Raw genomic sequence first — 25,232 nt, 5'->3', positions numbered from 1 at the left:
CACCACAAAAATGTGCCCAGTATGTGCTGCGGTTTCCGGATTAACTTTTCTCTTTCACCCGATTAGTTGAACTACTCTTGTGGCTAGATAAACCAAGGGTAAACCCTACGACTTGGTTCGGGAAACGTCATGGGTAATTCTTTCGTTCTTTTTGATGTATTCATAGTGATTTCCCAAGGGCAGTTTCACTGAGGGAATAAGGGTCACGCACAAAACACAGACTTCCCATTGGTAAAGTCTCACTTTCCCGTGAGCAAAAGGTCTAGTGGAACCGCAACTAATCTCTCGCAGGTTCTCTTAACTTTGGGTGTCATGTTGTACACGGCGGTCGCACGTTTTTACGGCGTGTCATCGATTGTGTTAACAGGCTTAGGCATTCGTCATATCGTTGTCGCCTTATTTCTCAGTTGCGCGCAGACATTAAATGGTGGCAACAGTTCCTCTTTACCTTTAATGGTCGAAGCATGATGCTTGATTTTCAGCATCCTGTCGTTTTTCAAACCGACGCATCTTTTCTCGGTTATAGGGCCGTTTGTTCCGATGATTGGTTTGCGGGGCTTGTGCCCCCAATTCCCTCGTAGACTACAATATGTCGTTATATCCTCACAACTGGTGTACAGCTGGTCACGCCATTGATCATTCCCATCGTTCCAATATTAACTTTTTAGAGTTATTCCCAGTCCTTCTCGCCGCTCGTCGCTGGGATCCCCGCTGGTCGAACAAACGTGTTTGTGTTGAGACAAGCGATGACATTTATCAACAAAGGATATTGCAAAAACCCGCTGGCTATGTCTTGGATGCGCGAACTCTTCTGGCTCAGCGTGCGCTACAATTTTCATCTCTCTTTGCGTCACTTGCCTGGTCAACATAATATTTCCGCCGACAAGTTAAGTCGCTTACTATACTCGTCAGTGCTCTAACGAGTCTTATTCGTTTTGTCCTTAGGGTATCTGTCGCAGCTTGACGAGCGTGCCAAGGTAGTCTCCGTCGCCGCCTATGCCGACTCTACTTTAAGCACGCGACGGTCGCAATGGCGTGTTTACCTACGCTTCTGCTCCACCTATGGTTTGGTTCCCATTCCAGCCCAGCCTCAGACTATTGTGAGATTTTTAATTTATTTGTCTTCATCCTGCAAATACTGCACGATCATCAATTATTCCTCTGCCATAAATGTTCTTCCTCGACATTTTGGTCACAGCGTCACATTTCAAGAAGTGTTCACAATCAAACTGGTCACGCGAGGGCTTCGCTGTATTTTGGGTGATGCCCGAGAACAAAAACTTCCAATCACTCTAGACATAGTCAGGCGCATTTGCCCTCTTCTCTCCACTGACGTAGACTCCGGCTTTTGGGCAGTCATTCTTATCGGCTTTTATGTATTTCTCCGCAAGTCAAATCTCGTCCCCAAGTCTGCGCAGGACTACGACTCTTCCAAAAACTTATCTCGTTCCGACTTTTTTATCCGCCCATGGGGACTGGTAATTTTTGTGCGATGGTCTAAAACCATACAATTCAAGCAGCGTCGTTTGTTGATAACAATAGTTCGCCTACCCCCGGGCCACCCTTTATGCCCAGTACAAGCTTATCAACACCATCTGCGTTGCCACTCGGCTCCATCCTCCTCACCAGCCTTCCTTAAGTCCTTTGACGGCGACATCAAACCCATAACCTACGACGTGCTCGGTACGAAGTTACGCTGTGTTCTCGCTTCCGCAGACCTAGACCCCTCCAAATACTCCACTCATTCCTTGCGTCGCGGTGGTGCTTCTTATGCTTTCAAGTGTGGCGCCCCTGTCGAGCTCATCAGCCTCCAGGAAGACTGGTCGTCTGACGCAGTTCTACTCTATCTTGCACAGCCGCTAGAAAGACGTCTCTCAGTAGCCAGGATCATTGCTTCGAACATCGCATGCCACCCCTCTTAAATACTTTTCTCGTCACCTTCACCTTTTTCTGAGCATTCTTTTTTTTTCTGGCGGTTTGGGCAGGCCGCATCGTTTCGGGGTGCGCCTTTGGTTGCCCCCCGCTCTCGATGTGACTTAACTATTTCCGGCAAACAATAAAGGTTACTTAAGATATTTTATATAGTTGTTGTTTATTTGATCGCGTGATTGCGTTACAAGAATAATTATGATCATTTGGCTTATTTATCTGCAACCAATTAAATTCTTTTGTAATCTTTTATGCGATTTTGACTTTTAAAAAGTTTCTGTGTTAATAATTAAATTAATTATTAATTTAACAAATTAAAATTAACGCAGAAATGTCTTTAAAAAGTGGGCGGGATTCAGATTTCCAGGCAAAAAAGGGCGGGATGGCGGGATTCACTAAGTTGAATAATTACATAGATATATGTGCTCTACAGCCGCCCTCATTTTGTAATTATTGAACATCGGCTCACTAAAACAAGTATTATCGAAGCTCAATTTACACTTTCCAAGACGCACCTGCACGTATTGCACTTGAAAACGGCGCAAGCATAGCTTCTACATTGTTTAGGGAAGGCTTCTTTCATGAGAAAAAAAAATCGTGGAGACAGAATAACTGGAAGGGCGCTGATTACAAACAATTTAAGAAAGGTGTAAAGCCAGCTAGGAGAACGTCAAACTAAGACTAATAGCCATTCTTGCATTCTTGATGTCAGGCTTACAGAATTATATTATTAGGCCATTTCCGAGTTACCTTGTGCCTCTTTCTCAAAATAAATCTTTATGTAAATCGTTTGAAATGATATGTATCTATTTATTTATTTATTATTATTATTATTATAACTATTATTATTATTATTATTATTTGCATGAAAATAAACATCTAGACGGAACACATTTTTATATGAGCTGTTTTGCACGAGCACTCGATTAGTTCCAGAAGGAAAAGGCAACTCGAAAGTGGTTTATTTCATTTAATTAATAGGTTTTTCTGATTACATTCTTTTTCATCTTTAGCTAGAACGTATACATTTAAACGAACCTTTAGATCACAGACCGTTCTTGAAAGAATGACCATTAAGCGTTATTTGGATACCAATTTGTGCGTGTTAATAACAGGTTCGCTTGAGATGTCACTATAATGTGAAAATATCACGCAAATTCACACTCCACGTTATGCATGAGCTCGCGCGCTAAGGAATGAAACGAACAATGATAGGGCAGATGGCCACTGCTATAGCTTTTCCTGGATTTAACAATCTTGGACGTTCGGAGACCCCTATTTTTCTTTTCATGGATCATTTTCTCTACCGATTTTCTACGTTTAGCGAAAAAATGGAGAAAATCTATCGACTAGAAGTCTAGTTTTTTGCAAAATGCATCATCGAATTCCGTTCTTTTTAGTTCTTCGTTTACCTGTGCGACGGTTTCAAATGCCTCTTGAAGGGTTAAGTTTTGTGAAAACGTTGGTAACATTTAAAATTTTTTACTCAACAGACCCACTTCTCCAAAATATGACTAAGATCGTTTGCCTCGGTTGACTCACCTTTGTTATTTTTAACTATAAACCCTTGTAGACCATGCTGAATTATATGCTTCAATTTTTCAAAATCAGGGTAGTTTTCCACGCGCTTAATCTCTGAAACGAAGTCTACGACCCCCAATTTTTTGGGTTTTTTTGCATTTCTGATACAATTAACTCATTATCTGACTGCAGCAAAAAAAAATTAAAAAAGGTCTATCGACTGGAAAATTTTCCCGCCAACGTCATTAATTCTTATGTTTTCCCATCTAATTTGAAGCCCGATTTTCACTGAAAACAGTTCTGAACTAAAAGGGTATTAAATTCTCTCGAGACAAGATGACAAACTTGTATAGTCGACCCTACTTCCACTCATTTTTGCCATCTTTTGTTTACAACTGTAATCTTTGATCGTTATTTTCACAAACAACGTTAGCCTTAAAATTGACATAAGGAAAGGAAGACTACCCAGCTTTAGTCTTGACGTTACTTTTAGATGTTCTTAAGTTTTTTAAAGTTTCTAGCGTAAGGACGAATTTGAAGTTTTTCCTGCTCGATGAAAATTTTTCGTTAAGTAAATATTACGAAGCGTATCCCAAACAAACCAATGTGGGCATGCGCTGTTTTTCAGTCCCTAAAAGTGCCGACAGGTATTGGCAGTTGTAACTTGAGCTTCCGTTACGTATATTTTCAGTACTGGTCACCGGGTTACCTAAAGTAATCACTTTCCTCCTAACAAACGGCTAGATTCTTTCAAATAAATCGACCACTTTTAAGAAATCATGTTGAGATTCGAAAATAAAAATCTTAGCAATAACGAAAGTTAATAAGTCTTATTTGAAAAAGTTAAAGTGCACCTAACACCAAATTTTTTTTTTCGCTAAAATAATAAAGCTTATTTTGTGAAGTAATTTGCCGCCAAAATTTTTCGATTTGGTTAAATCCTCGAATTTCTGTGCCCCTTCGAAACCGAGTTTCGAATGGTTCGCGACCGCGCATGGGGAATCTGGGGAGAGTTAAAGCTGTGACGTCAAATCCAGAACGAATGCTTCGGCTGTCTCAGTCAGGTCTTTTACTTTGTCCGAGTTTAGAAGCCTTTTTGCAGCACAAGTTCTTTCGCTGGGATTCCGCAGTCGACCGATTTCTGTTTTACCTAACAATGTCTTCTAGTTCGTCTGATTCTGAAATGAGCTTTGACTCATAAAACTCTGAAATTTATTATATCGCTGAAGAGAATGACCGCTCACGCTTATCAACATTGCAAACTGAGTAGTCAAACGGTGACGACCGAGTTGATTTGTATGCTGACTACTCTCTGGCCAATGGAGAATGGACAGCCAAATACCAGGAGTTGGATGCTGACAAAGAACTCGAACGAGCTCTGATGGACAGACTCGAAGGCAATGATATGTAGAAGTCGAAGAGTGATACTAGTAAGACTGTAGCGCGTGGCGCGTCTTTACTATCTTCGCGCCTTCCTCGATCTCGCACTAATATACTTTCATAATAACAGTCAAGTCCGTTCACTTTCTCAAATTATTTTAACTTTATGCGTTCAATGTAGATCAAAATGATTATCCCATGACAGTGTTTGTGTTCTTTACGTGCAAGTGTAGAAATTGTAGCGTCGCTTCCCTTCAAAACATCAACGAATGTTATTGCTGTTAAGTGAGTTAGAAGGTTGTCAAGACTCAAAGAAGAGTGATCTTGCTCTTGAAGATATTGGCACTGATGTTATCTTAAAGTGTGATACTGAATATCCAGGAATTAAACCCGTATGCCTTCAAGAAATGGAGTAAAAGACTACCAGCGGGCAAATACAAAACTAAAGGGAAGCAAACCTATCATCAAACTGGCAGCAAAGAAAGGTAATTCAGGCATGCACATGGCTGTATAAAATAAAAAAATGTTTCCGAATCCCTCTTTACATGCATGCACACAACATTTTACTTAACAGTGATTCTTTCAATTTACAAGTATTAGTACAGTTGTGAAACGATCAGTTACATGTATGAACAAATCATTGTAAAGTTCCTGAGTAAGAGGGGGGTAGCTAGGGGGTTGGTTATGTTATTGCAATCTTTGGTTGGTCAAGTGTGAATTACGATTTCTGTACACCCATTTAGTCCTGTATCACTGTTACAATCATGCTTTAGTGATCCTGGAACTACTGTTACTTTTTGTGATTTCTTCATTGAGCTTTGTTTTTAGGTATCCTGCCAAGTCGTCCCCCTCCCCCCCCCCCCTCCTCACCATAAGATGCGCACTGCTAGAAAACTTTTTACCATTAATCGTTTTTAGTTACGAAGTGTTTCATACTAAGAGTTCTCAAGGCTGGTGTATGGGATGTTGGGGAACAAGAGGATTCCTTCATGTAGCAATAATATCATTAGAAAGGAATTTTCAGTTGAAAAGGATGAAAACTCTGAATGATTTGACCTTAATGAGGAATTTGAACAAAACTATAGTGTGCTTGATATTTACTGTACTTATTTTGCCAAACTGCGACACAAACTGTTCTACAACTGTACAATACTGCAAAAATATGGCATTTGTTCGAAAACATATCAGTCTTATTCACCTGGAGACCTACAGCTTACTGAACTATTGATTCATAGACATAGACAGTTTGTTTTACTCGCACAACACACTAATAAAAAAAGGCCCATGAAACATCAAAAGGACCCCTTTTTCTTCGCTTGTGCTTAGAAATGTGAATTATTATAATCCTGTGTTACAAACTGGAAGCAGCTGCCTTTCTTTTATTGTCAAGTGGAAAATTTAATGTTTGTGCCCCTTCACTGACCATTTACACGTCGCAATCAACCTGGACAACAATAAAATTATGTTGTTTATTTATTTACTTATTTATTTTTGTTTCTGTATTCTTTAATCTATTTCCTGGCAAACAGTGACAAGCAAATAATAATATGGCTCTGTCTCACAAGGACTGGAAACTACCAAATTCACACATCTGACTGGCTGAAATTGATATTGAAAGCTGTCTGATGGTGGTGATAGTAATAGTAATAATAATAATAATAAAAAGAACAACAACAACAACATCAGTTTAATAATGGCTTTTCTACAGTGCAGCATGTTGCAGATGCATTGTTATGAACACAACCATGTCCCTGTAAAAAATAATATTTATCAGAAACATTTTTTGTGTCGCAACAATGTTTCCCATGTTGGGCAAAGAGGGAAATATTTGTGTCTTCAGCAATGTTTCTGGAACAACGTGTCCTCATTTGCAAGAGCATTTGGTCAGCAGAGATGCAATTTCAAAAGCACGTGTTACCACGGTATCAATAATTAAAACTTCCTATAAATACAATTCAAGTCCACAAGCCTCATGCAGAAACAGACACATACACAGACAGCTTGAAATTGTTCTGGTCCTGGCCAAAGTATGTTCTCTGTACATTGATAATACCCACATGTAAAAAGGGTTCTGAACATATAAACTAATTCTAAACCATTCCTTGCCTGAATGTCCCCATGGCTGCATTTGTTGAACGGTGGGTCTTCCAAACTAGTGTGCTTGTCCGCATGACTTTGAAAGGATTTGAATATAATACCCTTACAGATTTCTTTTCAAAGAATTGAACAAGGAAGGAAACTAACATATCAAGGCAGGGAACAATTGCTCAGAAAAAAATATCTCACCATTCTTCTGTATCTGTCGGCTGTGCTGACTGACTGCTGCTTTTTTTCAGATCAGATGCAACAACGGCTGCATGAATCGGTGGGAAAGCGTTTATTCCAAATTCGTTTCGCTTAAGCCATGGAATTAGCAAAATCCCTTCCTCTCCCTGAAAATCCAGGCGTCGAGCGAAATCATCTTGTTCGAAATGCTTAGAACAGATCACCGAACTCAGACGGCTCTCAATTTGCACGTTTCGCGTTCACGCAATCGACCCATCGCTTTGTACGTTTCTTCTCTACAGGACGATCATCTCTCCATAAAACGGTATGGCATGAAGCGCAATACTTCCTGTACGTTTGCTGTGTTGCTACATCCCACTACAACGCACCTGGCTAGCATTTTCTTCGAACTACTTTCCCAGCCTTTCCCCAGAGAAACAAGTAAATATGCGAATTTACAGAATCACCGTGTTCTGGATTTGACGTCACATCCGGCCCTCGACCCATGCCTCGTTAAATTCGGTCGTGAACCAAAATGGCGGCGTTTTGACGTACTTTGACGAGTCATAGAAAATCAAAGATTTAACCAAATCGAAAAATTTTTTGCAGCAACTTACTCCACAAAATAAGCTTTATTATTTTAGCGGAAAAAAAAATTTTGGGGTTAGGTGCACTTTAAAAAGGCATGAAATTGAGGTTATGCTTTGTGTGCTCTAAAAGCCGCCCTAATTTTGTAATTATTGAACATCGCATCATTCAAAAAAAGTATTATTGAAGCACAGTTTACAGTTCCCGAGACGTACCCGGCTGTACGTATTGAATTTGAAAACAGCGCATGCGCAGTTTTCACATGTGTTTACATTTTCGTTCCCAGTGCTACTCGTCTGGAAATGTCGTTGACGAGTAGCTCTGGACGCACCAAAAAAATACGAATTTTTTCATTGGCTGACAAAAAATGCATGCGCAGCAGAAATGAAAATTACAAAGTTCTACGCATTCCGTTTTACTTCCGGCCCGGATGGCGGCACCTTCGCTCAGTTGACACAGGCGCGCTTTTAATACGAAAGAAAAAAAACGCAAAACAATGGTGACCATTCCCGATCGATCCGAAGGAATCGTGAAAGTCTCCACTTAACCAAAGAAGTCGCCTGCAAGGATGTCATTCTCGATCGTAATCATCGTCCTTTTTTGTAGCAGCCGAGAAGGTGGGAAGAACGTTTAAAACTCTAAGAATCAGCCAGCTAATACAACAATTACTCTGTCGCTGACCATACCCCAAGAAATCATAAAATTAAGTTAGAATCGGCAGTGGGTTTCAAGAAACGTTTGTGTTCCTTTATGAAAAGCTCAAAAGGAAACTTAGAGCCAAGTGAAAAGACGAAGAAATGTCACTGTTGCTAAGCAAAGATGGCACTGGAAATCCGAAGGCGAGTGTGTTTCCTCTCTCTGAAAGATCAAGTAGATCAGATTCCAGCAGTCCAAAATGTATTGATATTAAATTGCCAAAATGAGTCAAAGGTCCGTGTTATAATACTCTGCTATGTACCTGGATGATGTAGCAAATGGTCTGAACATGAAATTCGTTTCTTTCTTCCACAGATTGTTAAGTATGTATCTGTTACTAACTATTAAGAAGCTTCTGTTGTTATAGATATATACATATAATATCTGTTTTTAGTTCCCCTCTCTTTAATTATTAAGACCTCCCCTACAGTCATCCCCCCAAAAACACGAACAAACCTTTTGTGATTATGCAAGAGTTTAGTTTGCTTTAGAGCTATCCTCCACCCATTTTTTTTTTTTAATTTACTTGTGGAAATGATATGTGAAGGAAAATAACCATAGGATAACCATAGCTGAAATTTGAGGCCCTTTCCTCTCTCCCCACTTTAGTTAGAAAGCAACTGCAACTAGCCAACCTTTATTCCATCACAATAACATTAATCAGTAAATAACAATAATATCTCATCATTATACAAATAACTGTGAACAAATATAGAGACAATTATTCATATAACTGATGAACAAATAACCAGACTAGTGGTTTTCCAAATGTGATGTGGAATCTCTACTATAAAACAAATCAAACATTATAGGTGTACAGAGTTACATTAATATCCCCATAAGAAAAATATCGTAATCTTTTTGTTAGCCTTTGAAAGTTTATTTATTTCCTGCCATTATTTATTATTCTTCATTAATTTTCAGACCACAATGGTGCTACATAAATTCTTTGAAGGATGACCATATATGGATAATTCAAATAGGAATGTTGGTCTTGCAGTTCATCAAATAATACTGAAAAAAAAGGAGATGGAGATAGAACCATCATGATAGTAAAGCTATGTGGTTGATGTTCTGATCAACCACAAGAAGTAGAAAGTGTGCATTCAAGATGTGTTGTTACACGTGGTTGTATAACAGGCTGAAGAGTCTTATTCTGCACTAACCTTATCTATAGAACGACATACAGCAAAACAGCAATTCATAGAGAATATTGGATTATGGCCAGAGTGTAACGCCAAAATCGACGAAGTAAAAACAAAGCCAGTATAACGAGAAAGAGTAGGCTACTTATCTTAAAACAAGGCCCCAAACGACGAGCTGGTCTAGCTTCCGAACGAGAAGCCAAATCCTTAGACGAGAATCTCGAGGAAGAAGCCACGCGGAATTGCAGAGGAGGAACCGCTTCCTTTCTCGTCAGAACGGACACGACGACGCTTCTCTTTATTGATTTTTCTCTCGGCTCTCCTTTCGGCCCGGTAAATTCTCTTCTCGTCGTCGGAGTCGGAGGCGAGTTCGTCAGACAAATATTCGTTAACGGTCGCCCATCCAAATTCGCTCCTGTCAGCTAGCTTAATGGCTTTAACACGCTTGGAAACTAATTCAGTACCTGACTCCAGGGCAACTTTAACTTTCTCGTACGATTTCTGCTTGAGAGCGTCGAATACCTCGTCTAGTTTATCCAGCACCTGGAGAGAGTGATCCAATTGCTGCTGGTTTCCTTTCCTTTTGCAGGCATATTGTTCGCGCCGAGCTCTCTTGACTGCTTGTTCAACGGACGAGCTGTTCTCCTCGGAAAATCGCTTTGCGAAATCGCTAAGCCGAGATTCAATAACCTTAGTGAGGTTATCGGTTAAAGAACCCATTGATTCAGAAACGGCAGACTGTATAGCAGCACCGACAGAAGGATCTAAAACTCCATCGTTCCGACTAGAACGTGCCCTAGCTTCCTCAGAGTCGCTCATGCTAAAGAACAGTGGAGTAGCGTGTGGCGTTAGCAGACCCGAAGGAAGATTACTAACTGACAACAGCTATATATACGACACGCAATTAACGCGTATTGCGTAACTGAAACACCTAATTGTATAACACAATGAAGAATGCCAAATACAGAACGTGCAGAAAACAAATATCTGCTAAACTACGTCCCGCAGATATTTTGATATTACCATGAAGTAACACAAATTTTAAAAGAGCAATATAATGACATTGCATTATTTCCTATTCATTTTGTTCATCCAGTTTCCTAAAACAAAGTCTTCCATAATATACACTGTGGCACACCCATATGAATCACTCTCTTCACATCAGGCACCTCTACATGTATACCAATGCCAAATACTAATGTTATAGTTACATCATTTTAGCTGTATGATAAATTGTTGTTGTTGTTGTTGCTGTTGTTGTTGAAAGCACCCAAATGACTAAGCTTTATATAAGCTGGTTGAAAGGTATAAAATGAACAAAAAAATATTATATCAACAAAAGCAGTGGAGGGTGGGGGAAAAAATGGTGGGAATAACCCTATAGCTAGTTTTGTAATGTCTCCAGTCACAGAAGTTCAGGTGAGCAGGCTTTTCTCAAGCCTGAATGTACAAAAATCATCTTTAGATGTTCTAAATAAGTAGAGCCATTGTGGAAGCCCCCAGCACACATATATATTTACCACTCGATAACAACAGGTATAAGACTTTTATTTTATTTTTCTCTGCGTTAACCTTAACATGGTGGTAACCACTTCAAAAGCCAATGGCTACCCTATACCCTGATTACCACACACATATTTTTTTATTCTTCACATAGCCATAGACAAAATAGATTTCTCTTGTCATATTTATTTAATTATAATACTGATGTAAATTAATTCTGTAAAGTTGTGATGCTACCACTGAAGGGCTACAAGGCAAACCAAACAAAGTTATTTCTAGCTGTTGTGCAAGAAAATGCGAGAAAAATGCAAGCTCCTGGTAGAGACAGGTCCGGAAACGTTTCTAAAAGCACAAATAGCAGTGTCTGAAGTTCTTGGCCGACAACACTTTAACACAGCACTTTTGGCTTGTACGAAACGTAAGCTAAAGGCAGCCATCTTCAAAACAGGTGAAAGACCGCTCTTGTGGCAAAAACAGTTTAAAGGCTTCAAAGAAGATTACTTTCTGAAGACAGCATCGTATTTCTCCAAATAAGTTGTAAGTCTTTCTCATGCTTTCTTGTCAAATCTTGACAAAAATAGTCGACCAGCATGTCAAGAATTTCTTCGCAAAATAACACTCCAAATTTGACTCTTTTTTTCTCAGAAATCACGTGATTTTGCATACTTTTGTGACTCAGTTACCAGATTTGTACTAGGTGTAACGTAAGCCTTCCTGCGTCATCCTTATAAAAATAAGTTTCCATATGTCTAAATTAGTAAGCTAGGTTTAAGACAATCACAAAAATTATATGTGTCAATTATATGGCGATTACTTAGTACATGCTAGCAGAAATTGTGCGAAGTTTGTTTACTGGTCGTGGCGATCCGAGTAAATTGTGTAGCTGAACATCTTTGCCGTGTTGCGATCTTAAACCCTTTTCAAGGGTCATTTCTCCTTTGCAGAGCGAATAATCCCTTTCGAGAGAGACAAAACGAATCATGTAAACTCCTTCGCGAAAACAACAGTCCTGTGACTAGGCTCAAATTGCATTGCACATAATTTGCATAAACTTTCAAGTTGTGTATTTTGCGGATAACTTCCAAGAATTTGCGACCCTTAACCTACATATTTTTATTGAATCAAGACAAGAGTATTTTTAAAAAAGGACTCTCATTTACAAGGGAAGATGCGGCATTTTGTTTTGATGTTTATTTTGGTTTCATGCTTGTCTAGCTCATGTCACGCAACATGATTTTCTTTTACAGTCAGACACAGTTTTCTAAAAGAATTGGCGATTGCTAAGACTGCTAAATATATTTAAACTACTACTGAAATAACTGGCTAAATTATCGTCAATGTAGATTTTCCTTAGGACTTGGCAAGAACATTGGTTCGTCAATAATCCCGCAAAATTCCCCGCACAATCAAAAGTATAATTCTCCCGCACAATGTGCCACCAAATTCACACGTTTTTTTTTTTTTTTTTTTCCTCCACCCTACTAGAAAGCCAACTAACTTGGAGGTAAGATATTTAATTCAAGTTACCGAAAGTCTTATCTTTACAACTTTGGAGAAAGAAACAAGTCGCATGTTTTTAATGAGCTACGAGTCTAAAAACGTTTTCGCACTTAGCTCGCTTTATTGCAATATGATTTGTTTTACTGAAATGTTCTAAATAACAACAGCAGTAGCCACATACCGTCATTGACTGCCTACTTTTTGCGAGTGTTTTCGTAGTTTGAACTCATACCGCAATCGGCTCAGTTGTTATCTCACGAGAACGTTTCAAGCGTGAACTTTGCTTACCTGGCTGGCTTTCAAGCAATATAATTCGTGGACCGACCCTTTCTGAAAACGATCGACATCTTAGTATGTGAGATGAACGTATAAGGCGCGATTCTTGTCAAAACTTTCTTCGCAAAGCACTGCATTCTGTCACGAATAGCGAGCAATGTCGCGTTTTTCGTCCCCAGTTTCCATGGTCTACGCCTGGAACGCCTGGGACCATGACCCCCCTTTTGGCGACCAAAACACTGGCATTTTAAGACTCGGGCTTTCCTACGGAAGCCCGAGTAAAAACATCAGACTCCCGGATTTAATTTGTCCGATTTGCGAATCGTACGGGTGATTATACAGACCGCATTTGATTCCAGTCAGCCTCCTTACCATTATTTATATCAGTGCTGATACTCAGGCCCGGTCCAAACGCCGCTCCACTCATGTGCCGAAATAAACTTCATTTAGTTCGACTTTAGAGCGACTTTGGAGCGACGGCTGGTTCAGACCGCGTACTTGTGTCGAACTTAATTCGGGAAGCCGGTGGTAACAATTTTCGACGAGAAAATACGCGTTCTGAATTCAATAACTCTGTCCAAATAAAAAGCTGTGACTAACATTTCGCTGTTATCATGCTGTTATAGCAATATTTAGGGAAGCAAATTCAACCTCAAGGTTCAGTGTTTGTATTTAGACAGGCTTTCTCCCGGTTAAATCGACTTGTTAAAGGGAAATCCAATAAGCTGAGCTATTATCACGACGAAAAAGCAATAAATGAAGTTGCGCCAAAGAAACTCGCTTACACAGTCCCGTTTCTCATAAATCGAAGGCATACTGGTATTTTGTTGCATTTATTTTTAGAGACGACTTTGAGCTTCATGCATGAATGGTCACGCCACTCAATTTTAGGCCAATCACGAATCCCGTTATATGAAAAATAAATTACAGTAATTTATGCATTAGGTTTGACACATGAGGAGAACGCCGTATGAATCAGCTACCGCTCCAACGTCGTATAGTGCGACAGACCCTGCCGAATTTAATGTTATTTTGCCGCACCAAACTTAACCCGCCGAGCCAAACTGATTCAAACGCCGCTCTTCTGCCGTACTTAACTCATTAGTTAGGTTCAGCGCATGAATGGAGCGGCGTTTGGAACGGGCCTTAGAAAGGTGCAAAGAATCAAAGGCCTATGCAAAAAGCTTGCTAGGTTATCAGAAAATACGCACGTGTTCTCAAAACAAAAAAACCGAAATTTTAAGGACGGATAATGTGATAGGGATTAAAGTAGTGAGGGGAGTGGGGAGGATGTTAAATATTAGCAGCCGAGATTTTTGCGTTTGGTTTAATTTTTGAGTTGGTTGATACTCGGTACGGAGAGGTGCTCGTTATGGGACTTTTTAAGGCACATTAGAACTGGTACAAATTCCGTTTTCAATTAGACTAGCTGGATCTTTTGACACTTTTGGATCCAGTTTTCTGTAAGAATCTCGGCATCTTTTTCTTGTCCTAACCTTCCCACAATGCAATACCAATGCAAGACCAATCAAAGCAAAGCTCATCAAACAAACGGTAAAACTGCTTTTTAAACCCCTTTTATTGCCTTACTACTTCTACAATTAGTTCTTCCTGCATGTGCTCAGTTAATATTAACCCAAATATCTACTAAACTGCAACTGAAGCCGTTTTCCATGCCCTTAAAAGGAATCTACATTCATTTTCGGCCGTTCAATTGATGTCCGACAGCAACATTCCCTGAATTGGTTCCCTGTTGGCCAACATTGCCACCGGTGGCCCCAAACGACATCTGACGTTTGCCAATATACGGGATATAAGGGATGTATGGAAGGTACTGTGGGTCGTTCAGTCGTGTTTCTATGAAAAGGACATAATTTAATTCACTAAAACCCGTAGTTCTCGTTATTATCGGTAGGTTTATATACTAAGCTTGTCAGATCGGGAAAAATGATTTTTTTATGGACTTAACAAGAAAGATATATGAAGAATTTTTTTTGCCTTGTTCGTTGAACAAAAGCAACTAAAAGCTAATAAAGGTAAAAGTAAGTAGGATCCTATTTTCAACAAGAAGATCTTTAAGATCTTACAACCGCGCTTTTAAAAGTTAACTGTTTTGGTAGCATGAGTGACCCGAAGAAAAAAAAACGAAAAAAAAAATATCGGTTTTGAACCTATTTCCAGCAAATTTGGCACACTGGAAGCTGAGAAAATTACTCTATTTCCGGTCATCATTTTTCAGCTCTTTTCGTCATATCCCCCCCTCGGGAGGGTTTTGTAAAGTTAGCGAATTAGTTTCAAGCCACCGTAATGGTGATTGCTGTCGGCGAAATGTTTATTTGCTAAAAAATTGCGGCCAAATCTTTCGGAGATGGAAGTCAGGACATTTGTAAGGATACAGAAAGTAATTTGGGACCAGTTGCTGACTTGTAAGGCTGAAATTATCCAGAAGTAAGGTTTTTTTAACGTGAACGTAACGAAGGCCACGCGGTGAATAAATTATCGGCTCTTCTCACTGTCTCGTTCTGTTTTTTGTTTCGTTCTCTTTTGGAGTCCGCCGAGGTCATTTTTTCGTCTAAATAACTTGAGAAAAGTTCGAAAACGATGTTCCTCTTGAATTTTCAGCTTTCAGGCAATAATCCTGGATTTTTTTGACCGAAACGTAGGTTCACTGGTTATGTTAATGTGTTTCGGTGGCTATGGGCGACCGTCGCTTCCTTTGTGGACTCACGCAATGAAGCTAGGTTACAAAAAAAATCTAATAATATTTAGTTCTGGTTTTGTTCGATTTCGTTGAAATTTTAATATGATGAAGCTGGATTGTTAACAAATAGATTTTAATACTGCCGATATGAGGTAGCTATTAACGCTAAAGTGATATATCGCTTCGATGTCAGGGTTTTGAAGAGATTTTTTTGCAACGTGTAGGTTCGGCGTGATTTTGTAATCTGAGATTTCTGTTGACCCTGAAGAAACAAGGTTTGGCGAGTAAACATTACCGATTGCGTAATTCAAAGTTGGCCGAGTGGAGATCTACGTCTGGTCTCCGACAAAAAAAAAAATCAAAAAAAATAAACCAAGGGTAGAACATGAACCGCGCTCGGCCCATGGCCGCGCGGTTAATTACGAACCTAAAACAATAATCCAAGCAATTAGGCTGACCAATCAACACAAACCGAGATAAGGCAACAACTGATAAAGATTGTTTTTGTAGTACAACTTCGAATTTTGCTCAAAATTTCACACTGAAGAAACACCTTTGGAGACCTTAACTGGTGAAATAAATGCAACTAACATAAAGTAGTTCGGAAGAAATCTGTATGTGATACGATACAGAGATTTTTTTTACGAAAGGGTTATAGACTGTACATAAGCCGATTCAATGACAAAGTTGCGTAAACAAAATCATTCGTAACCCAATTCACCGCTAGAAAAATAACTAAATAAATAAATAACTAAATAAATAAATAAATAAATAAATAAACATTGTTATTTGCCGGATTAGGGTCGGTCGGTAAAGTGAAAAACCGTGACCTCGGGCTTGAAAGTGCTGACCTCGGCGGCCTGCGGCCTCGGGTAGAATCTCTAAGACCGATACCGGTACCGATACCTCACAGCCGGCCAACGACATATGTATATTGCGTGTTTAATTTCTACAAACCTGGTTACGCTCACTGGGTATAGTTTGTTAAAATTTAACTTGCAAAAATAGTTAAACCACACGCTGAACAATTACATCCTAACAATTGTTTCTGATACAAGAAAAACAAATCATCTTTTTCCTTTATGGTTAATTATTGCAATCAGAAGCTCCGCTTTTAGGCCTGGCTAAATCTATATATTATGAAACAAATAGTTTCTATGTTGCTGTGCGTCTGTCCAGTAGTAATGAGATTACTACAGACATCAAAATGTGGTAATTAAGAACAACAATGACACACTCAGCTATCGCCTCGTGTGCCACTTTTTTTTTTTTTTTTTTTTTTTTTCTTTTTTCAAAACTGGGTATAAATCCCAAGACCGGAGCGGAGAAACCTTTTCATGCTGTATTGAGAGCCTACTAGAAGAAATTAAGTTATATATTCGGCAAGTTATACCTAGATTTATTATTTATATCTCCTACATTTGCATGTACCAGAAGCAAAACTAACCTCGTCGGCCATATCCGAGGTTAAACTGATGTCCGACAGCAACATTGCCTGAGTTGGTTCCTTGTTGGCCAACGTTACCAGCAGTGCTGCCAAACGACATACCACCACCATAGTACTGTGGATCGTTCAGTCGCGTTTCTGAAAGAAAAAAGAAACATAGTACAATTGAACATGAGAAGATCAAGGTAAAATAGTAAATCCTCCACGTAGGCCTTATACCCAAGGTTATCTCTAAATGTGATATCCAGTTCTTCTGCGTAAATTACTCTCGCCAACAGTGGACGACCCAGGCAAACTTTCTCGAAAACAACATTGCTACCGGTATGGCCAAACGACATATAATGTGGGTCGTTTAGTCGTCTTTCTAGAAAAAGAAAAGACATAATAGAACTAAGTAAAACCCGTAGTTTTCGTTATTATTGGTGGGTATTTACACTATTTTTGATGTCCGACGGCGACATCCCCGGCATTGGTTCACTGCATGATGACCACAAGTGCTCGGGCTGTTGCCAAACGACATATAACTTCGGCAGCCTTGCGAAATTTCAGGGAACAAATGTGCATATGCAAGAAACAAATGTGCGGTGCAAGAAACAAGTCGCATGTTTTTAATGAGCTACGAGTTCAAAAACGTTTTCGTATTTAGCTCGTCTTATTCCAATATGATTTGTTTTACTGCAATGTTCTAAATAATAACAGCAGTAGCCACATACCGTCATTGACTGCCTATTTTTTGCCATTGTTTTCGTAGATTGAACTCATACCGCAATCGGCTCAGTTGTTATCTCACGAGAACGTTTCGAGCGTGAACTTTGCTTACCTGGCTGGCTTTCAAGCAATATAATTCGTGAACCGACCCTTTCTGAAAACGATCGACACCTTTGTATGTGAGATAAACGTATAAGGCGCGATTCTTGCCAAAACTTTCTTCGCAAAGCACTGCATTCTGTCACGAATAGCAAGCAATGTCGCGTTTTTCGCTCCCAGTTTCGATGGTCTACGCCTGGAACGCCTGGGACCATGACCCCCCTTTTGGCGACCAAAACGCTGGCATTTTAAGACTCGGGCTTTCCTACGGAAGCCCGAGTAAAAACATTAGACTTCCGGATTTAATTTGTCCGATTTGCGAATCGTACGGGTGATTATACAGACCGCAGTTTATTCCAGTCAGGCTCCTTACCATTATTTATATCAGTACTGATACTTAGAAAGGTGCAAATAATCAAAGGCCTGTGCAAAAAGCTTGCTAGATTATTAGAAGGTGCGCACGTGTCCTTAAAAAAAAAAAACGAAATTTTAAGGAGGAATAATGTGATAGGGATTAAAAGTAGTGAGGGGTGTGGGGAGGATGTTAAATATTAGCAGCCGAGATTTTTGCGTTTTGTTTAATTTTTGAGTTGGTTGATACTCGGTACGGAGAGGTGCTCGTTATGGGATTTTTAAGGCACATTAGAACTAGTACAAATTCCGTTTTCAATTAGACTAGCTGGATCTTTTGACACTTTTGGATCCAGTTTTCTTTAACATTCTGGGCATCTTTTTCCTGTCCTAACCTTACCACAATGCAATACCAATACAAGACCAATCAAAGGAAAGCTCATCAAACAAACAGTAAAGCTGTTACATATGTATATTGCGTGTTTAATTTCTACAAACCTGGGTACGCTTAATGGGTATAGTTTGTTAGAATTTAACTTGCAAAATTAGTTAAATTACACGCTGAACAATTACATTGCTTACAATTGATATATATTTTTTTAGTTTCTGATAAAAGAAAAACAAATCATATTTTTCCTTTATGGTTAATTATTGCAATCAGGAGCTACGCTTTTACGCTTGGCTAAATCGATATATTGTGAAATAAATAGATTCCATGTTGCCGTGCGTCTGTTCAGTAATAATGTGATTTCAGAAGACATCAAAATGTGGTAAGAACAACAATGACACACTCAGATATCGCCTCGTGTGCCACTTTTTTTTTTTGTGGTTTTGTTTTTTTAAACTGCGTATAAATCCCAAGACCGGAGCAGGGAAACCTTTTCATGCTGTATTGGGAGCCTACTAAAAGAAATTAAGTTATATATTACGGTAAGTTATAACTGGATCTTTATTTATATCTCGTACATTTGCATGTACAAGAAGCAGAACCAACCTCGTCGGCCATAATATCCGGTGTTAAACTGATGTCCGACAGCAACATTCCCTGAGTTGGTTCCTTGTTGGCCAACGTTACCACCAGTGTTGCCAAACGACATACTGCCACCGTAGTACTGTGGATCGTTCAGTCGCGTTTCTGAAAGAAAAAAAAAAACATAAGACAATTGAACAAGAGAAGATCAATAGTAAATCCCCCATGTTGGCCTTATATCAAAGGTTATCTCTAAATGTGATACCCAGTTCTTCTGCGTATGTTACTCTCGCGAATAGTGCACGGCCCAGGCAAACTTTCTCGAAAACAACATTGCTACCGGTATGGCCAAACGACATATCATGTGGGTCGTTTAGTCGTCTTTCTAGAAAAAGAAAAGACATAATAGAACTAAGTAAAACCCGTAGTTCTCGTTATTATCGGTGGGTATTTACACTTTTTTTGATGTCCGACGGCGACATTTCCAGCACTGTTTCACTGTATGTTGACCATAAGAGCCCGGGGTGTTGCCAAACGACATATAACTTCGGCAGCCTTGCGAAATTTCAGGGAACAAATGTGCATATGCAAGAAACAAATGTGCGGTGCAAGAAACAAGTCGCATGTTTTTAATGAGCTACGAGTTCAAAAACGTTTTCGTATTTAGCTCGTCTTATTCCAATATGATTTGTTTTACTGCAATGTTCTAAATAATAACAGCAGTAGCCACATACCGTCATTGACTGCCTATTTTTTGCCATTGTTTTCGTAGATTGAACTCATACCGCAATCGGCTCAGTTGTTATCTCACGAGAACGTTTCAAGCGTGAACTTTGCTTACCTGGCTGGCTCTCAAGTAATATAATTCGTGCGCCGACCCTTTCTGAAAACGATCGACATCTTTGTATGTGAGATAAACGTATAAGGCGCGATTCTTGCCAAAACTTTCTTCGCAAAGCACTGCATTCTGTCACGAATAGCGAGCAATGTCGCGTTTTTCGTCCCCAGTTTCGATGGTCAACGCCTGGAACGCCTGGGACCATGACCCCCCTTTTGGCGACCAAAACGCTGGCACTTTAAGACTCGGGCTTTCCTACGGAAGCCCGAGTTTATTTCAGTCAGCCTCCTTACCATTATTTATATCAGTACTGATACTTAGAAAGGTGCAAATAATCAAAGGCCTGTGCAAAAAGCTTGCTAGGTTATTAGAAAATGCGCACGTGTCCTTAAAAAAAAAAAAACGAAATTTTAAGGAGGAATAATGTGACAGGGATTAAAAGTAGTGAGGGGTGTCGGGAGGATGTTAAATATTAGCAGCCGAGATTTTTGCGTTTGGTTTAATTTTTGAGTTGGTTGATACTCGGTACGGAAAGGTGCTCGTTATGGGACTTTTTAAGGCACATCAACACTGGTATAAATTCCGTTTTCAATAAGACTAGCTGGATCTTTTGATACTTTTGGATCCACTTTTCTGTAACATTCTCGGCATCTTTTTCTTGTCCTAACCTTCCCACAATGCAATACCAATGCAAGACCAATCAAAGCAAAGCCCATCAAACAAATAGTAAAACTGTTACATATGTATATTGCGGGTTTAATTTCCACAAACCTGGTTACGCTTATTGGGAATAGTTTGTTAAAATTTAACTTGCAAAATTAGTTAAACCGCACGCTGAACAATTACATTGCTTACAATTTATATATATATATATATATATATATATATATATATATATATATAAAAGAAAAACAAATCATCTTTCTCCTTTTTGGTTAATTATTGCAATCAGGAGCTATGCTTTTAGGCCTCGCTAAATGTATATATTATGAAATAAATAGATTCCATGTTGCCGTGTGTCTGTTCAGTAATAATGAGATTACAGAAGACATCAAAATGTGGTAAGAACAATAATGACACACTCAGCTATCGCCTCGTGTGCCACTTTTTTTGTGTGTCTGTGTTTTTTTGTTTGTTTTTTTTTGTTTTAAAGCTGGGTATAAATCCCAAGACCAGAGCGGAGAAACCTTTTCATGCTGTATTGGGAGCTTACTAAAAGAAATTAAGTTATATATTCGGTAAGTTATACCTAGATTTATCATTAATATCTCGTACATTTGCATGCAAAAGAAGCAGAACTAACCTCGTCGGCCATATCCGAGGTTCAACTGATGTCCAACAGCAACATTCCCTGAGTTGGTTCCTTGTTGGCCAACGTTACCACCAGTGTTGCCAAACGACATACCGCCACCGTAGTACTGTGGATCGTTCAGTCGCGTTTCTGAAAGAAAAAAAAACATAGTACAATTGAACAAGAGAAGATCAAGGTAAAATAGTAAATCCCCCATGTTGGCCTAAAATGTGATAACCAGTTCTTCTCCGTATATTACCCTTACGAACAGTGCACGGCCCAGGCAAACTTTCTCGAAAACAACATTGCTACCGGTATGGCCAAACTACATATCATGTGGCTCGTTTAGTCGTCTTTCTAGAAAAAGAAAAGACATAATAGAACTAAGTAAAACCCGTAGCTCTCGTTATTATCGGTGGGTATTTACACTATTTTTGATGTCCGACGGCGACATTTCCAGCATTGTTTCACTGAATGTTGACCATAAGTGCCCGGGGTGTTGCCAAACGACATATAACTTCGGCAGCCTTGCGAAATTTGATGGAACAAATGTTATCATATCTATCTCTGTCGAGACTTCCCTTGTTTAATAGCGGAGCTCCGGCGGCCCGAAGGGCCGCCAAGCGGAGCCCCATACTCATATGGGAAAGAAAAGGAAACCCATGAGTTGATTTTCTCATGGTTACCATGGCTAGCGGTATTGCTCGTGGGCGCGTACGCACGACGACGACGGCGACAGCGGAGTTGCCCAACATGGCGGCTATACTCCAAACAATAGGTTGACAGAGACATGCAGCCTTGGTTTACCGTGTGCTTCCTTGACATTGGACATCCATGTTATGATTAATTGACACCTGTCAATACAAGGTATCCGCTGACCAGTATCACGTGACCATATCGCGGGCTCAGGTTTACAGCTCCTCGAGGTCACGTGTTTTCATGAAGTTGACCGCTGACCGAGCGCTGGTTATCGATTGGATCGCGGGCTCATATTGGGTTAGCTTGTTGGAAACAGGGCAGGATTGCTCGGAAGCCAGTTTATGCTAACCCAGGATTAAAAGTTAATCGAATTATAACTTTTTCTTCTATACAAATGTGTTTTGCTGTTTTGTTTTGCGTATATGGTGATTATTAAAACTCAAAACAGAAGGCCAAACAATACACAGAAACCTCACCGCAAAGTTACAAAACTCAAATCAAAATTCTACCTTTTTCTGGGTTAGCCTAATCGGGCTTTGAACAACCCGGCCCAGGAGCTACGCTTTTAGGCTGGCCTAAATCTATATATTAGCTTTGGATTATATAACATCGCACTAACATCAGAAATTGTACTCGAGCTTCATTAAATCGATAGTAACGAAAAAGTGAGTTGTGTAACAATTTTTTTTCGATTTTGATCAGTTTCTCTATAATAATTCAATTTAAAACAAATCGGTTGCTTACGTCTGGAACTGACAACACTAAAGATGCTGTAAAAGGGCGATGGCGTCATCTTTTTTTCTGAGCTCTTGTTGTCTCACCCACCATAAGGGTAAGCTCACGAGCCGCTAACAAAAAGTCTAATTATAACAGTTCTCGCAAATAGTGATATTGAAATTAAAACTGCTAACAAAAAAAAAAAAAAAAAAAAGAAAAGAAAAAAGGAAAAGAAAAAACGACTCGTGCACCAACCAGGACCTTTGTCTTTGCCTTGATCTTCATCCTGTTAAACAAGAACAACAACAAAAAAATATGTGTGATAATTCTCCGCGAAACAATTCCTTACTACAGATGTTGCCCTTGTAAAAAACGCGATAAATTACACAGATATAAAGATATTGTGCATGTTTACCTGAGCGTGTTTATCGAGAGGGAACGACGCCACTAAGGCCCAAGTTATCATGAAGAAAACACAGCACTTCATATTCCTTGAAAAAAAAAAACAACAACAACAAATGAAATATTCAGGTTAAATAAAGTTCTCTAAAGCGGAGTTATTTTAAAGCGACACGAGACTGATTTGCAAGCTCATTGTGACACCAGAGGCTGGTTTTCACTAGCGACGGGGTTGGAGTCATAGTCGTAGTTGGAGTAATAGGTTAAGAGCGCTTACAACCTAATGAAAGTCGCCTATTTTCCAGTGAAAACTATAGACTGTCGAATGTCGGAAGCAGAAGCGGAAGAACCAATCATTCACAAGCTCAAGAATCGAACACTGGGATTGGTTTATTCTTTTGCTTCCAGGACAGACGACGCAAGAAATTAATGGAAAACAAAAATCAGAGCTACAAGCAAATTTACACATCTCTCATCTTTACTCCACCAATTTTTGTCTACCACTTTCGACTTCATACTTTTCTCAGAACTGCCAATTAATTGAAAATTGACTTAAATATCATAATAGAAGAAGGTAATAATTCCCCATCAATGTGTCCGAGTTAACTCTCGACGAAAAAAGCGTTCCTATAATCATCGCTTCCGCGCCCTTATCCGTGTAACGATACATCTATTTAAACAATAGAGTGTTTCTGTCGAGGAACTATCGGCTGATAGTTACCCCGCGGAAATTTGATGTTCTTAAAACAGAGATTTGCCCGAGAAGCGAAGCTTCGAGGGCAAATATGCTAGTTTTAAGAACATCAAATTTCCAAGGGGCAACTATCAGACCGATAGTTCCGAGACATAAACACTCTATTGTGTTTATTGTTCACCACTAAATTTTCTTCCGCGCGCTAGTTCAAAAATCATATTGATTATTTTCAAGTTTTTCAGATGAAAGCCGTGAAAGCCAAATGTAAAATTTGAAAAAGAAAACCGACAAAAACCCACTTAATACAATTTAAATTGTTTATTTTCTATAAGCCCGCTTGTTTACAGAAAAAGTTTCACGGACGAGTACTATCCATCCGGGTATTTTCCGCGGACAGGCACTATGAGCTGATAGTGTCTCTCCGCGGACGAACGCTATCACGTCACGTGATCGATTTAAACCAATAGCAATCGGAGAAAATTTAGTGGTGAACTATAATTAACAATATCTTCTTTGGTGATTCCTGTGAACAAATGTTTCCACATTAACATCATATAACTGACTTGAAAAGAGAGCCTTTTTTTTTTTTTAATTCTGTTGTTTTTTCTTTCAAAGTCCAACAAACAGTTTTCTAAAATCTTGGCTGCATTACCACGATGAGAAGTTTTCGGCCTATCTTTTACCTCACTTCCGACACCGAAACGAATTCGCGAAACACGTGTATACCATGAGAATGTGGAAAAACTGTAAGCGAAACAAAGCATCAAATTGCACATCCTTCATTGAAATACGGTAATGAGTTTTCACAACTGCATGTACGTGAACACTGAAAGAAGATTTCTGATCTGCCATAGGGATTTGGCCGGACTCGCCTGGAAAATTTGGTGGTATAAAACCCTCGCCTTTCATTGGTCAATTGCAAGAGCTTTATCAATAACAGAAAATCCAAGGGTGAAAAGCTATTCACAAGTTTTCAACAAGGGTTTTGGATATTGTGTTTCTTAGTAAATGGTTTCACTCCGATTTAGCCAGGTGGGACATTTTAAGCCCGGCCGCCTCATTATTGTTCAATGAAACAAAAAGCCGCGTCTTTAAAACGGAAAATATTTCTTCCAGTCTACTAACGTTGTTAACGATGTAAAATCAACAACAACAACAACGGCAAAAAAAACTTACTGCGCTCGAGTCTTCTCTTTTGATATTGTCCTCTGAGACCAACCTTCTTCCAAGATCAGCAAAACCTTCCTAACAGGCTAGCTCTCTGTGTAGAACTGAATTGAATGCTACCTTTGACTTCGCCTCCTTTTAAGAAGTTCTGAACATTGAACCAATACATCTGAAATTGACAGCCGTAAATTGGAAAACATTTTCATTGAAGTTCAGTTGACAAATGCCAGGAGTTGCTTGACACCTGTGAAGCTTGGGAACAGCGCATGCCCAATAACATTTGCCTAGGGTAGCCTTCTAAATATTCACTTAATGAAAAATTTTGTCGAGCGAGAAAAACTCTAAAAA

At 39.4% G+C, this 25,232-nt stretch overlaps 3 protein-coding genes across 3 annotated transcripts in view; 1 reads left to right on the top strand and 2 right to left on the bottom strand.

Moving 5' to 3' along the window:
- Positions 1–25,232, bottom strand: part of LOC145470029 (uncharacterized) — a 399,370-nt gene that overhangs the window by 93,230 nt on the left and 280,908 nt on the right. Inside the window, exons 2-6 of the mRNA XM_081453866.1 lie at positions 23,040–23,115; positions 22,880–22,910; positions 21,221–21,358; positions 19,104–19,244; positions 16,952–17,089 (exon numbers count right to left, since the gene is read on the bottom strand). Of these exons, the coding sequence (XP_081309992.1) occupies positions 16,952–17,089; positions 19,104–19,244; positions 21,221–21,358; positions 22,880–22,910; positions 23,040–23,111 (520 nt within the window). The 5' untranslated portion in view covers positions 23,112–23,115. The remainder of the gene's footprint in view (positions 1–16,951; positions 17,090–19,103; positions 19,245–21,220; positions 21,359–22,879; positions 22,911–23,039; positions 23,116–25,232) is intronic.
- The window catches only part of LOC145470032 (uncharacterized), a 168,685-nt gene that overhangs the window by 84,181 nt on the left and 59,272 nt on the right, over positions 1–25,232 (top strand). The window lies entirely within an intron of this gene.
- LOC145470704 (uncharacterized) lies at positions 9,373–10,666 on the bottom strand. The gene has a single exon (XM_081454519.1). The coding sequence runs from the start codon at positions 10,341–10,343 to the stop codon at positions 9,732–9,734; it is 612 nt and encodes a 203-aa protein (XP_081310645.1). The 5' UTR covers positions 10,344–10,666; the 3' UTR covers positions 9,373–9,731.

Source organism: Orbicella franksi, chromosome 15 (genome assembly GCF_964199315.1).
Source record: "Orbicella franksi chromosome 15, jaOrbFran1.1, whole genome shotgun sequence".
NCBI lineage: Eukaryota > Metazoa > Cnidaria > Anthozoa > Scleractinia > Merulinidae > Orbicella > Orbicella franksi.
This window is presented reverse-complemented; position numbering and strand designations above follow the sequence as displayed.

Coding starts and splice junctions, on each gene's coding strand:
- LOC145470704 (XM_081454519.1), bottom strand. CDS start 10,343: ATGAGCGACTCTGAGGAAGCTAGGGCACGTTCTAGTCGGAACGATGGA.